General features: G+C 40.1%; 1 protein-coding gene across 2 annotated transcripts; it reads left to right on the top strand.

The window, feature by feature from the left end:
- The first annotated feature begins 220 nt into the window (after nt 1-220).
- Nucleotides 221-9345, top strand: LOC117952087 (putative monooxygenase p33MONOX). 2 transcript variants are annotated; one of them, XM_034884189.1, is made up of 8 exons: nt 221-423; nt 2029-2139; nt 2274-2461; nt 2603-2714; nt 3001-3128; nt 5620-5759; nt 5921-6105; nt 8125-9345. In XM_034884189.1, exons 2-8 carry the CDS (start codon nt 2112-2114, stop codon nt 8328-8330), a joined length of 987 nt encoding a protein of 328 aa, XP_034740080.1. In that variant the 5' UTR covers nt 221-423; nt 2029-2111; the 3' UTR covers nt 8331-9345. The 2 variants fall into 2 exon arrangements, with proteins under 2 accessions (XP_034740080.1, XP_034740079.1); XM_034884188.1 differs by lacking the exon at nt 221-423 and having other exon boundaries at nt 1998-2139.
- Nucleotides 9346-15678: the final 6333 nt, after the last annotated feature.

Raw genomic sequence — 15678 nt, 5'->3', positions numbered from 1 at the left:
CTTGTTGGATGGGGCATGCATGAACAAGAAATAATCAATAAAAAAAGAAATAATCAATAATAATACTTTTTTTAATTTTACCTAGTAACATTTGAAATGCAGGACTTTTCTAAGTCCTTTCACCACTGCTTGCTTCGTTGCATAGACGGTACTACTTTATAACCCATTTATAAACCAACACACTTATATTCCCAACCAGGTAGATGGGCGTTAGGTTCCAGATGGTCATTCCCTCACCGCTAGAGGTGCCTTCAGTGGTGTGACGTCTCAGCGCTCTCTTTACTCTCTGCATGTCCAAAAGTCATGGAAGAGCCTTTCGCTGAACAAACACACAATATCTCTTCGTTCAGTCTGTCAAGTCGATGCCTGTCTAGCTGTGGAATCATTTCAACCGGAGAGGAAATGGAATATTGACAGGTTGAGGTAAGATAAATTAATACTGTAGCATACTTATTCTAAACGCTGCCAATAACTGAACAATATTTAGCAAAATAACAATCCCCTAAATGCAATGCATGTATATGTTACTGTCCGTCAAATATGATTTAAATAGCCTACTCGATATTTTTAGTATCCTTCCATAAAGTAAATGTCATTGTCTAGTTTACGGATTATAGACGTTATTCTCTTCTGATTTCGGTTCCTGTTTTTGCAAGTCACTGTTTCTGGCACCCCACAATGCTGACGTGAACAACAGCAAATGTGCCAGCTGTCTGCAAAGTACACTAGAATGTATAATACCAGCGATCTATATCTGCAAATGTATATTTAGATTTAGATGGCGGCCGTCTCATCATTCATTTAAGTGAGGAAGATGCATGTGGATTGCAATGGAAAGTGAGACAGAGCTGATAATCAGAGGTAGACAGGTTCACCATAACACAAGAGGGATAACCGTAATGAGGTTGACTTTCTTTGTATTTTACAAAAAAAGTTAGAATTAGATATTTTCTATCAAACAGGCATTGTTTTCCTTATTTCAGAAAGTTTCCTTTCCTTTTCCTTCCGTGAAAACAAGCCTGCTTTAATTCCCAGTTGGCTTGTTTTTATTTCTGCTTTGGGCTGGTACATGAGGGTGACTGACATGAGCGGATATTAATGGCAGTGATGAAACCAGATCCTCTGCTTCTATTTGGAGCTAGTCAGTAACTGTAAACTATGCACTGCACAGTGATCACAAGTCTCTGAGGTGTTTATTCTCTCTCTCTCTCTCTCTCTATCTCTCTCTCTCTCTCTCTCTCTTAACCATATTCAGGCTAATAAACAGGCATGTAACATTTAACAATCAATTACTCAATCAAAATGGATTTATATAACATTTTACAGCAACCAGCAGGTATCCAAAGTGCTTTACATCAGGAAGAGAGTAAAAGACTAAAAACACATGTTATACAATAGAAAGAATGAACAATGAAAACAGTGATATCAGAAAAGGTTACACATAAACAGAAGAATGAAATTGTCACACCACTGCTAGGTATTAAAAGCCAGACTAAAAAGATACGTTTTGAGTTTGGACCTAAAAAGGGCTACATCCGTAATAGTGCAAATATCAGGGGTTAACCTGTTCCAGAGTCTCAGGTCAGCAACTGCAAAAGCCTGATCTCCCCACCGCTGACCGCCTTGACCTTGGCATTTCTAAAACGTACTGATTTGAAGAACGCAATGACCTGTTGTGCTCCCGCAAAGTTAAAATTTTAGACAAATACTCCGGGATCGGACCATTTAAAGGTCTTGAAAACAAACAATACAATCTTAAAATCTATTCTAAAATGCACAGAGAGCCAATGTAGAGTGTAGAGAATGGGAATGATATGTGCACGTCTACCACTATTATTTCATGTAGGTATATTTCATGTATATTTTATATTGTATCATTATATATTCTGTGCTGTGTGACTGATTTTGCTGCTGTAACACCATAATTTCCCCTTTTTTGGGGATCAATAAATATCTATCTATCTATCTATCTAGAACCTTTTATCTGTCTATTGACCATGTAACACTATGTGATGTCATGCGATGAAGTGTTCAGGTTTGGAGCCCTTAGCAGAGTGGACCTGTCGCCCTACAGAGTCTCCTGTGGTCAGCCCCTCCGATCTGGTGTTAAAATGGCCTCACAACGAGGAGACATTCCAGGTAACACAATAATTTAGATGTTGGTGTTATAATTTCAACATATTTCTAAAAGGATTGCCTTGGGGAGATGTCAGAAATAGTTTCCATACGCAAAACCCAGATTGTACATTTTTTTCTTTACTCCCATTATTCAGCACTTGAGTCTGGCTCGCATTCCGGACTATTTGGTGCCTTTTCATCTCCTATTGGAATGACTCGACACAATGTCAGCTACGATGAGCTCATGGATGCCACCATGCATTCACCACCTTCCGACTTCTCCGTCAACATCCTTTGGAAAGACCCTGTCATCCCACAGCACAATTTCAGGAACACTGCAGAGGTGCTTTTCTTGCTTTGTTCTCCCTATCTGAGTCAGATTGCTTTGTGTGAAACTTCCTGAAGGGAACAAATTTGATCTGCTCTTATTTGTTGTGTAACTGGTTTGAAAATAAATCCTAACAGTATCCTTGTGTGTTTCCAGGAAGGTGAGAGTGGTAGGAAGTTGTTGACTTCTGAAGCACCAGCGCCAGCAAAGTCACCAGTGCCTGTAGTGAAAGCCAAAGCTACCTCTTTAATGAGCTCACTTATGATCAGTAAGTCAGTATAACCATGTGAGAAACTTAGTTTAAAAAACGATATTTTCATTCAATTTGAAAAATATGTAGACAGCCTACAAGTTACAGACACTGTCAGTTTCTTCATGTCACATAACTATGTATGCTTCACCTACAATTATCCAAATGGCAACTACCTTGGCTGCCGGATAGGATAGGAAACAAATTCCAAATAGGAAACAATATTCAGTGTTAGGTGTAATGGTGTGCAGCACGTTAAAACATTGACTCATCCAATGATGACTGTATGCCCATCCTCACTTAGAGCATGCCCAGGAGAACCTCCAGAACTTTGAGCACCAGGCAGGACTCACTGATGCTGGCTATTCTCCCCACAAGGGGCTCTCTGCTGAAGAGACCCGCTTTCACCGACTGGTTGACGGCACAATACCAGTGAGTATGAACATATTTGGGGTAGAAGCCTATATCTGCCAAGGACCTGTGAAATGTTTCTCTGCCCTCAAATAACTGTATAGAACTGAAAATATATCTCACACTTGAATGTTTGAGAGGTGTGTTTCAGGACAGAATAAAGGTGAAAGGAAAAACTCAAACACACGGTCTTGCTTACTGTACAGGCAGCATGGGGGCCCACTGGTTAGCACTGTGGCCTTTCTGTGTTAGGCTTTATCTTTTGTCCATGGGTTCAGATGGAAAGGTTTTTTTTTTTTCAAAAGAGGAGGGTCACAGTGCATACACACAATGTGTGGATGCACAAAGGTTGTGTTTTCTTTTCCCTGGTGACTGTGGCTAACAGACCTACAACATTCTAGGGCTGCTCGGTTATGGAAAAAAATCACAATTATTTCGGTCCATATTGGAATCACGATAATATAACGAGATTACTTGGCATACTTCTGGAAAGATCTTGCAATTATTGAACTTAAAACAACTGTGGGAAAGTTAAATAAATCAACAGTAAAACAAAAACAAAAATCATATAGAACTTTATTGTTTTATTCAGAAAACAAGGGAAAATAAGAGTTTACTTGCCAAAGAACTTTATTCTTACTACAAAACTGATTGTGTCTGAGTCATTACTCAAGAGTTGATGTGAGAAATTATATGATAATATTATAGTTTAGCTATATGTTGATTGACTGCTAGTCTTACATTGTCACTTGCCAGACCTATCTCCACAGCGCTGCACAAATGACTGCGAGGTAAACCATGGAACAACATCTTGGTAAACACATTATGTAATCAGCTCTAGCTGGTTCCATGGACTACAGCTTCCGTCTGTAGTGTTGCCATGCAACGCCCTTGAATGAATCGAGCCCCCTTATTTTCTCAAACGGACCAATCAGCGAGCTTCTAACAAAAGCGATTTTTATTTGGTGGCCTGCTGTTGAGTGTGAACAGACGCTATCGTTTGGGTTTTCCAGAAAAGACCTTGTTAAAACCGATAACTATGGACAAAATTAAGGAATCTGTCGGACTAGAACGTCAAAGAAAACTTATTATAAAAAGGTATGTCAAACAATAATTGCCTTACGCTGTAGCTATTTGACCCTTAGCAAAGCAACATTGTAACGTTAGGCTAGCTAGTTAGCAAAGCTGGCATTCGAGCTAACCCGAGTACAAATAACAAACGCAAGTGGAGTTCTTCATAACTGTTTATCTCCCTAAACCAACTTTATTTAAACTACTAACTATGGAACCCATAACTGACCCAGAAACAAACGGACGTAGCGTTTTGTGTAACGTTAGTTTGATGGGTTCATTTAAGCCTAGGAGCAGCTTAACGTTAGCACCTGATAACGAATGCTAGCGGTAGCACTCAACGATACTATTGCTCAAAAGAATGGAAGCTTTAAAGAGTGAAATCAGAGACCGCTTCCATGACTGAAGAGTTTTTTTACACTATTTGCTAGGTAAACCGTCATGTCCCTAGCTAATCCTAGTCTCCTAGTTTATGTCCCCCAGGTAGCTACCCAGCTATTACCATTTAAACTTGCTAGCTAGCTAAATTATTTTAAATGAGACACAAACTAACGCTGACATTAGCAAGGTTATTTAAAACGTATTCCACTCAAGCCCCACTTCTGCTTACAATGTGCTCATTTAGCAAGTGTTGATGAAAATTAATCTCTATGGGTCTAATTATTGTGGGACGTTTTTATCTGGCGTTTCTTTGTTTCCAATGCTAGTGCTCTTTATGCAGAACAAAACAACAGTTTCAACTGCCGTAATGTTGTTGAGTCCTTATTTTGAACATTCTGGCAGAGTCCAGCAGCGTTGGAGCAGTTATATAATCCAGCAGGATACCATCTCAGATAATAGCTACTTACTGGAATTAAAGCCAGGGCTCGATCCCTGTTATTCATTTATATGATGGCCACTGTCTACTTGGCCTTGATGGTGTTGCAGGTAGAGCAACCAGTTTTCTAAATAAGTTTCAAATAGTTTGTATTAGTTGAAATGCCCCTTTTAAATAGTACATCTACTTGGTTCTGTGTGTGTGTGTGTGTGTGTGTGTCTCTCTCTCTCTCTCTCTCTCTCTCTCTCTCTCTCTCTCTCTCTCTCTCTCTCTCTCTCTCTCTCTCTCCCTCTTTAGTCAGCAGCGGGTAATAAGCTCTGAGAATCAGTGACGCACTTTTTGTTTTTGGCCTGCAGTCCGGATAAACACTGACCTTTTTCATTGTGTGTTCAAGGAGTGTTTGCTCTTTAAATGAGATCAATGTTCTGTTTCTGACACATTTTGTCCTGAACAATCAATCACATCTTTGCTGTATGTACAGGGTGCATGAGTTACAACCCAACAACCAGCCAGCTGTGATAATGCATATTAAAACCTATTGTAATCAATTTGTAATGTACAAGCCAGGCTAATTCTGGATCAGTTAGGTGTATTCCTCATTGCTTGTTTTTTCTGTCTGTGCAGAAGTTGAGAATGCCAAGCGGGGACTTCAAGGAGGACAGGTGTTCAACATCAGCACAATCCACCCCAAGTGGCACCCCTTCTGTCACCCCCTCTGTCACCCCCTGTGTTAGTCCCCACTCATCACCGGCTGTTAGTCGCAGGTAGGCATCAACCAAAATGTTATGTCGAAGTGGATGGAACCCGAAACCCTAATCATAACATTGTACATTTCCTAACATGGCCCATATAATGTGCCATATGGCATGTCCTTTTTATGTTCGCTTGTATGTTCATGTCTTGCTCTTGCTTGGTGGGAATACAGGAGCTGGTTCCAGCTGAGTCCTGCGCCTTTTCTTGCCAACCCAGATCTCAGTTGTCCCAACCCCAGCACAGACATGGGAGGAAATGAGGGAGGAGGAGGAGGAGGAGGAGAGAAGTGGAGCTTCTTTGGAACCCGACCCGTGGTACAGAAGTCCCCGACTGACCCAGGCTGTGACACCAGCACAGGTGAGAGATTGTACTCAGTCCTGCATTTGGATCTTCACTTGAACAGTCATTTTTACAGTATCAATGCACAGTAAACGGTATGGAATCTCATAGAAATAGGTTGAATCCTGTGCCACGACAGACTGTGGTGCGCACCCAGCATTTTGAATTTCGCTGAATTCAGGGATCCCAGTAGGCTTAAATGAAAAATTAGCAAACTGGCTTAAGCCGCCCAAACATGATAAGCGATTTGCTGTCTCTAGGGCGCAGAGAGCAAAGTGCAGTGCAGAGACTTGTCATCATCCTTGCCCCCCTGGCAAGGAAGCTATTTCCTCTTGCTAGGTAACATGCTGTTATCTCATTGGTTGCACTTTTGAAAGTTCAGCAGCAACTGGGTTGAAGTTGAAATCATTTGATCTCATCATTTGAGCTCAGAGCAAAGCGGTGCACGACGCCAGGACTAGCACAGAGCATCATTTCCACGTAGGAAATCAATAAAAAGGGTCGGCACAAAGTGGCTTATCGCTCTTATTACACATTACAACACAGGCATTATCTCTAACTGCACGTCAATCACTGCTCATGCACAAGCATTTATTCACCCTTGTGGGGGGGAGGAGCTTAGTAGACGGTTTTGGGCCTTTGCTGAAAGGGGGGGGAAGACTGAGAAGTTGTCAGCGTTACAATACAGCACCTTTAAAAGCCAGCCGTGTTTGTACCATGGCGCGTTGCTATTATGATGGCATGTTTGCTAAGCAGGAAAGAAAGGTGTGTGTGTGTGTGTGTGTGTGTGTGTGTGTGTGTGTGTGTGTGTGTGTGTGTGTGTGTGTGTGTGTGTGTGTGTGTGTGTGTGTGTGTGTGTGTGTGTGTGTGTGTGTGTGTGTGTGTGTGTGTGTGTGTGTGTGTGTCTGTGTGTGTATCATTATAATATTTCACAATGTAATATTTTTAAAAACATAAAAAGGAAAAAGTTATTTAGTTAAGGTTGTTTGATAATTAATTCATGTTTAAATAGAAAAACACTTTAATCAGATAATACATTTCCCGTATATACAGTAATGGAATAAAAATGTTCTGCCTATCATTCACAGACAGAATGTTTTATTACATTTACTCCAGTACTGTGCATAAGTCCAATTCTTCTACTACATCTCACAGAGAAATATTATACTTTTTACTCCACTACATTAATCTGACAGCTTTCATTTCATTTTCATTTATTTGTTTATTTGAAAAGGGGACAATGTACACTGATCAACATTCAAAGCAAATGTAAGCGTACCCGAGTTAGCCATAGGCTAGTTTTCATCGGCAGTCCCCTAGCCAGATGTTATTAGGCAGCCTAAAATAATAAACATCCTAAAATAATAAACAGTTATAATACAATGAAGATATTTATACAATAGACAAAAGGTTAAAAATTACAATGTTAAATCACAACAATCGAATAAACAAGATAAGCAAATAAAATCTACAGTTATTAAGTTACTAGTTTTGCATTGAGTACTTTTCTTTTAATACTTTAAGATAATTTTCGGATGATACTTACATACATTTTCTTAAGTTACATTTTCAATGCATGACTTTCTTTTCTTTTTTTACAGTGTAGTATTAGTACTTTTACATAAGTAAAGGATCTGAATACGGCTTCCACCACTGTTCTAACAATAGGCTTTGCTGTTTTCATCACATGGCAATGCATCACACTGTAAACACAATGATTGCGGTTCAAGCTAAAAAAAGCCATTTTGTGTTTTTTGTCTTAACGTTGGAGCTTTTTACATAATGTCGCCACTTCTACCAAGACACATTCAGGGACTGCCGGGATTTTGCGAATCTGACGAACAGTTCAGTTTTTACAGCTTCTTTCTAGTGGAAGTGTTTTTCTTACAACAGAAAGACAATCTTTTAAACAAAACATGCTTTATGTTTGGTTCTGGGGTTTGAAGGGTTAAAATCCTGACACTAACGCTGTTTTTGTTTTACAATCACTTGGTTCTTTTAATTAAAACACCAACCACTTCCTCATGTTTCTTGTAGGCTTTTCACTGCAGTCCTACTTCGGCATGCAGAAATCCTCTACCATGGACGGCACCAACACCAAGGTCAACTTTAAGGTAGACAACCCTGCCAACTTCATGCCCCCCAAGATTGAAATCTCGGGCATTGAGGCCAAACAAGCACCCACACGGCCACACAAACTTAAACCCCGGGACATGAATGTTTTAACACCTTCAGGCTTCTGAAGCCACCCTAGCTGTGTGGGGTTTTTGTCCATCTGGTTGCTTGACTGCTTTCCCGCCTTCCAGTCCCCTCTGCCTCCATTTAAATGTACAGAGGCTGAGAGGTAAGAGGACCACCTATAGTATTAGCTCACCAGCCCCAGAGACATTACCGCACTGTTACTCCCCCCCACACCCCCCGAGACCTACCCAGATGGATTGCAATCTTCTAATAGTCCACATCACCTCCTTCCTCTCTCCTCCAGCTCATTGGCCCAAATAAAACACCATGTGAAGTACCTTCATTGTCATCCCTGAAGATGGTATTGCTGTGTATTATTTTTGTTCTGTCACTTAATAGATGCAAAGGCATGCATGCCCTCGTTCTATAGTCATTGATGGCATGAGATTGAAGTTGTTGAAATATGTTGTCAGTCCTTTGCTTAAGCTTATCACTTTAGCATTGCCTTTTTTAAAACTGACCAGCTATTTCATTCAATTCATAATGCTCAGTTGCCTCATTTGTCTTATTTTTTTTAATTAGAATAATCTCACAGCTTTGTAGTTTTGTAGTGCTTTTCTCTGTTAGCATGCAGATTGTTGTGTAGTAGGATGACTGCTGTTGTGCCTAAACATGCGGCATGTTTGCCATACAATTACAGCTTCTTCTTCTTCTTCTTTTTTTTATTATGTGGAGGAACATATTATTTGACCACGTGACAATATGTATAATGAGCTGATTTTCTTTTTTTTTAATTTTATTTCAACTTAAGTATTTTTGATATTGTTCTGCTTTAAATCAACATTGTTCATTGTAAATAATAGTGTTGGGTTTATCACATTTTTATATTGCATCACAACATTATTTCAACATGCTATAAAAATGCCAAGTATTGGTCATTTTGAATTTAGCTTTTTCTGTGTCACAATACAAGAGTCCCTGTTGTTTATTTGATAATTGAATTGAATTGCCGTAAGTAATTGCACAAGGGAGATCGTCTCCCACTTACGTCTGTAAATAAATATGATGGTAACAAGCTAACATGGTAATCTGGTTGTTTTCTTCATGCAAACATAAATGAGTACACCTCACTCCTTTATTATACTCTGCACACATTTTTTGTCTTAAATAAATTGTTCTTGGGTCCTTTTCAGAAAGCAGGTTTAGTGAAAACTGAGTTGGTTAACCCTGAGATGAGAAACTGGGTTTTCTGTTTCAGAAAGGGAGGGTAATAAACCTGACTGAGAGGGGTAACTCCAGCCCGTTTCCTGAAAGAGAGGTAACTTCACTTTAGAGTCCATTACTATGGTAACGGAGTTGATTGAAACACCTCGAATCAACTCAGTTTCACATCTCAGGGTAAATCAATTCAGAGATCAGAGTTAGACTCTGTTTCTTAAACCTCCTTCCTGAAACAGACCCAAGGACTGACTCATTTAGAATTCTGACACAGGATATTTCTTTTTGTATTTATGCTCGCTTAGTAAATCAAACTACAGCAGAATAGGAATTTTTCTGTGAAAGTACAGCCTAATAATTAGACAACTGCCATTGTCTCATCATTCATATATCTAAGCGCTAAGCAAATCATTGGTGTGACCCTAATAATATCATGCGCAAAGACCACATGTGATGTTAATGTGCAAGGATATTACACCAACCTTCAGCTACAGTCTTTGGTCAGAAGATGGCGCAATAAGCTCAAAATAAAAACACATATTACCCACATAAAATCAAGGACAGCAGCATGTCTCCTGGAATCAAATGATGTCTTAAATATCTATGATTTATTTTATTTTCCCAACTTATAGGTATGATAATAAATGAGGAAAGTCATTTTTCCACACAGACATGAAGGACAAAGGTGAGAGACGAATCAGGAAAGGATACCTTTCTGTTCTAGAGTCCATCATGTCCTCTACTGTGACCACAGATTTAATTACCTTTGTTTTACTGCTGGTAGGGAAATTTGTATTATATGTAGCAATTATACTGTCATTAATACTACACGGTAGCTGAATATTAACTAACCAACCTCCCCTCTCTTTATCAAAGGAAACATCCAGACCAGCCATGAACTTGTGTGTGTGTCTGTCTTTCTGTCTCTCTCTCAGTCAGTCAGTTGAGACAGTTTGAGCTGTGTGGCGTTATCTCACCTGATGTGTTTTACCTGCATCTTTTTATCAGCTGGGAAGTGAAAGAACAAGCATCCCCTGTTCCTCGTGTGAGTAACGTTACAGCCCGGTACGAAACACAGACTGGTAACTTTGACCTCAGTGTCAATGCTAGACCATTTCAAAGGGTACACCCCCCCCCCCCCCCCCCCCCCCCCCCCCCACACACACACACACACACACACACAGACACACAGACACACACACACTCACTCTCTTTCTCCCTAGATCTGCCAATGTTTGACCTTAATCATAAATTAGCTGCAGCTCCTACAGGGAATGCTTCTTTACTTAATTACAGGTTGGTGATTGCCCACATCTGGTTTTCAGGTGGTGCTGTAGGAGCGCAGGTGAACATCAAATGAGACGACCAAGTGCAGACAGGGAGCTGTCAGTCAAAAGTTGGAGGTGGACAGACATTAGTGGCAAATAGAGTGATACATAGACAGACACGAGATGAAAGGCAGAGAGAAGATAGGAGGAAGAAATGCAGGCATGGGGACAGAAGATTTGATAAAAGTACAAACCCAACTTGAGATATTCAGTCACGTTTCTGCCAGAGGAAAGCAACATGGCAATGATGTCTGTCAGTAACACTAAACCAAACACAGAGCAGTAAAGCAAAGGCATCATAAACTGTGGGTGGGGGAGTCTGGGAGTGAGAGACACAAGGAAACTGGGAAAAAGAGAGTAAAGGGTGGAGTGCCCCAGCAGTCATGACATAATACAGATGGCTCTCACTCTGGGTCCGACATGACGTGGTTGCGCAGCCCCCCTCTCCCCCCTTCTCGGCTCCCTGCCCCTGCTCTGATCCCACACAAATCATTTAGCTCACTCACAGATGTGCAATGGCAAGCACCACCCTGCTGCCAGAGTCACCGCGCACCAAAACACTGGGACCTCATCTGCAACACTTACTTACTCATCTGTATTTCGAAATACTGGTCTGGATAAATTACTTCCATAACAACATCAAAACAGTGACTTGCATTTCATGGCCTGTATTCCTCATAGCCCCATGACACAACTTCAGCGGACCAGTCTGGCCAAGCTACCAATATGTGGACACAATAATACGAAACAGTGCCAGTTTACAAGACAACAATTGTTTTTTTGTTTTGTTTTTACATCAGCTTGATCTAGTGATCCGGGTTTATGTGTGTTAAAGTTTTGGAAAACGTTCTAAAAAGGAGTCTGTAAAAAGGTCAACATTGCAGAAGGTTTTGTGCACTTTCATTTAATACATGTAGGAGTGGTGGAAGCACTTTATGTCAAGGTGACTCCAGAAATATGCTGGGAAATCCTCTCACAAGGTCCTAAGTGCATCAATTTAATTACAGGGATTTCATAATAAACAGATATTGGGCTACTGATACCTGACTCTTTAAAAGGCTTGTGTGTTTTCTATATTAGCGGTACTCAAGATTTTAATTACTAAACTATGAAAAAGAAAATTGATGAATTGCATATGTTACAGTGACCAAAGCTGCTGTGGTGAGATAACATCTACAAGAGACAGACACGACTTTATTACTGGACTCACATTTCCTTTATTGATTCCACGTTGTGTATAGTAAGCCAACCAGTAACTCTTCTCCAACTTGTTTGGGGACAAGCTTCACCAACCACAGCGATGACTCAGTGGTTTAAAAGAAGTCATCTATGTATTCACCCAATGACACAAACGGCTGGTGACAAAACTTAACTTTAGGTACTGTATCTTGGGAAAGTTGACATTAATCATGCCCACTGCCTGGGGATAGAGTTACAGTGTTCCAGCTATTAAGGCAGATGTGGGTCACACAAAATACAGTCAATTCAGTTGCTTATTGTCGGCGATAACAAACTGCAGTACCTCGTACATTGTGAAGACATGACCTCGGTTTCAGCGTCTCCGTGTCCCTGAAGAGCCCCTGCAGGAAAAGAATAGGCTACACCTTTGTGCAGTTACAGTGTGTAGGAAGTGTAAGCATCGGCACAGTACATAGAATAAATACTATTTGAATGTTTTGTGGACTTTTCAAATGCCATCTGTTTACATGAAAAAGCTAACTTACTAATTTTAAGGTCAGCCGTTCAAAAATGTAGGGGTACAGTACATGGTTTTTGTATAGCAGAATAGCAAATGAACCATATACATACATGGATGTTTTTTGGTGTTTGTTCTTTTTTCCTTCTTTTTCGCGCTTTTGAACAAAAGAAATCAATGGATGTATTGAACTGAAAATGTTACCTGTTTTCAATAAGCCTCTGGCCATCAAGCTGTGTCTCTGATCATCAGGCGTTCTCCTGCCATCCCCCACTGAGAAGCAGAGTTGTTGGGCCCTCCTGTGCAGGCCCCCAGGCCTTAACATGAAGCAGATGTGGAGGAGTAGATCCCCTACAACGAGTCAGCTGGAGCTCACTAGAAACACATCCGGTTGACGTACTAACCGATGTCTAACACTTAAAGGAAAAAAACGCAAGTAAGCCTTGACCACTACCACACTCCAGTTACAAAGCACTGTCTGTGTGTGTGAGTGCGTGAGTGCGTGCATGTGTGCGTGAAAGTGAAACAAATGTGTGTGGGATGATTCATTTCTTGGGTGTGCTTTTATTAGGGATGAGGTTAATACCCAAGACATGTGTTGTGCAATTGGCCAAAGTATGTAGGCCTAATTTTTCATTATCTAAATCCCATAGTCCGAGCTGCAATGTTTCCACCTGGAATCTAGCCAAAGATTAAGGTTCCTCCATTCCCCTGTATCTTTATTACTTGGCTATTGACCTTTTTTTTTATCATCAATCAAACAGATATAAGTATAATTAATATTAATCTTTACATTATCATTAAATGTAGTTTAAATGTAAATTTTCCTTTAACCCTCAAATATGCAACAACTTCTATCCTCATTTGTGCGAATTCTACCCGCTAGTTTTAACAATTAATAGCTTCATATGTTTTCATTGGGTGATTTTCTTTGGGGGAATATGGAAAATTAATAAATGTTTATTGGTTTTAATTGGATATCGGGAGTTTCTAGACTTGGCTTGTTGTAATTCTTGGGTGTTGGGCTCACCCAACTTCAAGACACAACACAACAGCAGTTTATCCGGGTATATCATCACAAATATGTATGACACTGTCACTGCTGTGACATACATTTTCCATTATAATGAGTAGGTCATAATGAGAGAAGATAAATCACCAATGTAGCAATTAAATTCAAAAAAGCATAACTTACATAACAAACTAGACAGCGGAAGTTAAGGCTTTTAGCCTCAAAAGCTAAAAGGAAAGACAAACTAAAATGTTGAAACTCCCTGAAATTCCTTTATTATCTGTGGCAAAATCTTGCTGTTCGCCCATCATTTTATATCACCGTAGTACTTAAGGAACCTTTGATCATTTGGGTGGATCTCATTGGATAACATCATGGAGCACACATCATTAAATGTATTAATCCCTTAAGCCAGGAGAGGAATGCAGTTCTTTGGCGTCTCTTACTGGTTCTCACTCACGCACTTCCAGACCACACCTGAAGATAAAATATGTCCACATATAGTACAAAGAGAGATAATTACATGTTCACTTATTGAGTTGTGGAATGTGCAAAGTGGACTTAATAGTTTGCATATCTAGTATATGAGAATATGCAAATACATGGGTACATATCTGCACAAACACATGGTAATATTGGTATTTAGTGTTTGGAGTTTTGTGTAGCATTTGCAGTCCAAAACCAATATAAAAGTGTACTTTATCCATACACTAACAATAGGCCGCTTAAAATGGTCCATCCCTGTTCTTCTACATCATAATGACATATGTGCTTTAATGGTTTGGACAAAGTGAGGTGAGGCGTTTGACTTGGCTAGATGATAATGCATTCCTCAAACAGAGATGTTTACCAGTGGACAGGGTCAGAGAGAAATACATAAGCGCCCATTTCACACTACTTTTGTGACTTTCTTTGTCATTTCCATTGGTCTTTCTGCCTTCACACACTCGTTGCCTGTCTCCTTCTTTCCACTCAATGCCTGTAGGTACCATCCAACTGAGATACAGGCAGAGACTGATACAAGCCTCAAACTCTGACTGATATCTCTCATATTTTTGCTTATGCCCACAAATGTAGTTTAAATAGATTATCAAACTATAGTTAATCCTAGAATTTAATTTGCCTCAGTGTGATGCAAATGCACGTTATGCAGATGCAGTAAATCCATATCAAGCTGTCCAAGTCATTACTTATTGCTCTAAATGTTGCCTAGCATCCGATTTGAACTCTGCCACCACCTTCACATGGGCGAAACTAGGAGCAGTAGTTGCGATAACCCAGTGATAAGGTTAAAAAATTGACAGTGCTGTAAGTGTGTAGCTTCAGTGCTGGAAAGCTGTTTCAATTTTTTGAAACTGATGATGATGAAGAAGAAGACATCATTTTTATTGATCCCCCATGTTGGAATTACAATTTTACACTGAGTTATTACAAACAGGCACACATGCCCAAGCAGGACCTTATGCATGCACTAATGGGGAGATGTGATAACAAAGTGAGGGGGCTGCCCATCAATGGCGCCCCAACCAGTTGGTGGTTCAGTGCTTTGCTCAAGGGCACCTTAGCAGGGCCCAAGAGTTGAACTGGCCCTACTCGAGTTACCAGTACACACGTACTTGGTCCATGCGAGGACTTCAATTGGTTTTCATTAATGAGGCGTAGGCTACAATAAAACAATAAATTTTTATCAACATGAACATAAAAAGTTTTAAACTAACAGGCCATTAAAGTGGCAGATGTTCCAGAGTCCAGGAGACATTCCGAAATGATAGGAAGGAAGAGGAAGCAACTTGTAAGATATGTCCAAGTCCATCATTTTCTTTTTTTCCTCATTGCTCTAAGTTTTGCTTGGCATCAGATCATCAGAAAGAGTGAAAATTTGTGAAGGAGTTTTGAATGATTGATTATATATAGTACAAGTCCTAAGCCTCTTGTACCAGTGTCAAAGAATTAGGGTGTTGAAAGTTTACCTTTTTGTGGCTGTCACTCCCTCTCCCACAGAACTGAGCCACTCCTCTTGACACAGGTATGCAAGGTGCACTACTTGTAAGTTATTACCAAGGAAGTGATGAACACGCTAAGTGGCGAGTATCTAAAATAACTAGTTCCTGAATACCACTGAAGTAGTGACTACGTGACAAAGCGTAGTATGGGGG

This window comes from Etheostoma cragini, chromosome 10 (genome assembly GCF_013103735.1).
Source record: "Etheostoma cragini isolate CJK2018 chromosome 10, CSU_Ecrag_1.0, whole genome shotgun sequence".
NCBI lineage: Eukaryota > Metazoa > Chordata > Actinopteri > Perciformes > Percidae > Etheostoma > Etheostoma cragini.
The sequence above is the reverse complement of the archived record's forward strand: the minus strand, read 5'-3'. Positions and strand labels throughout refer to the sequence as shown.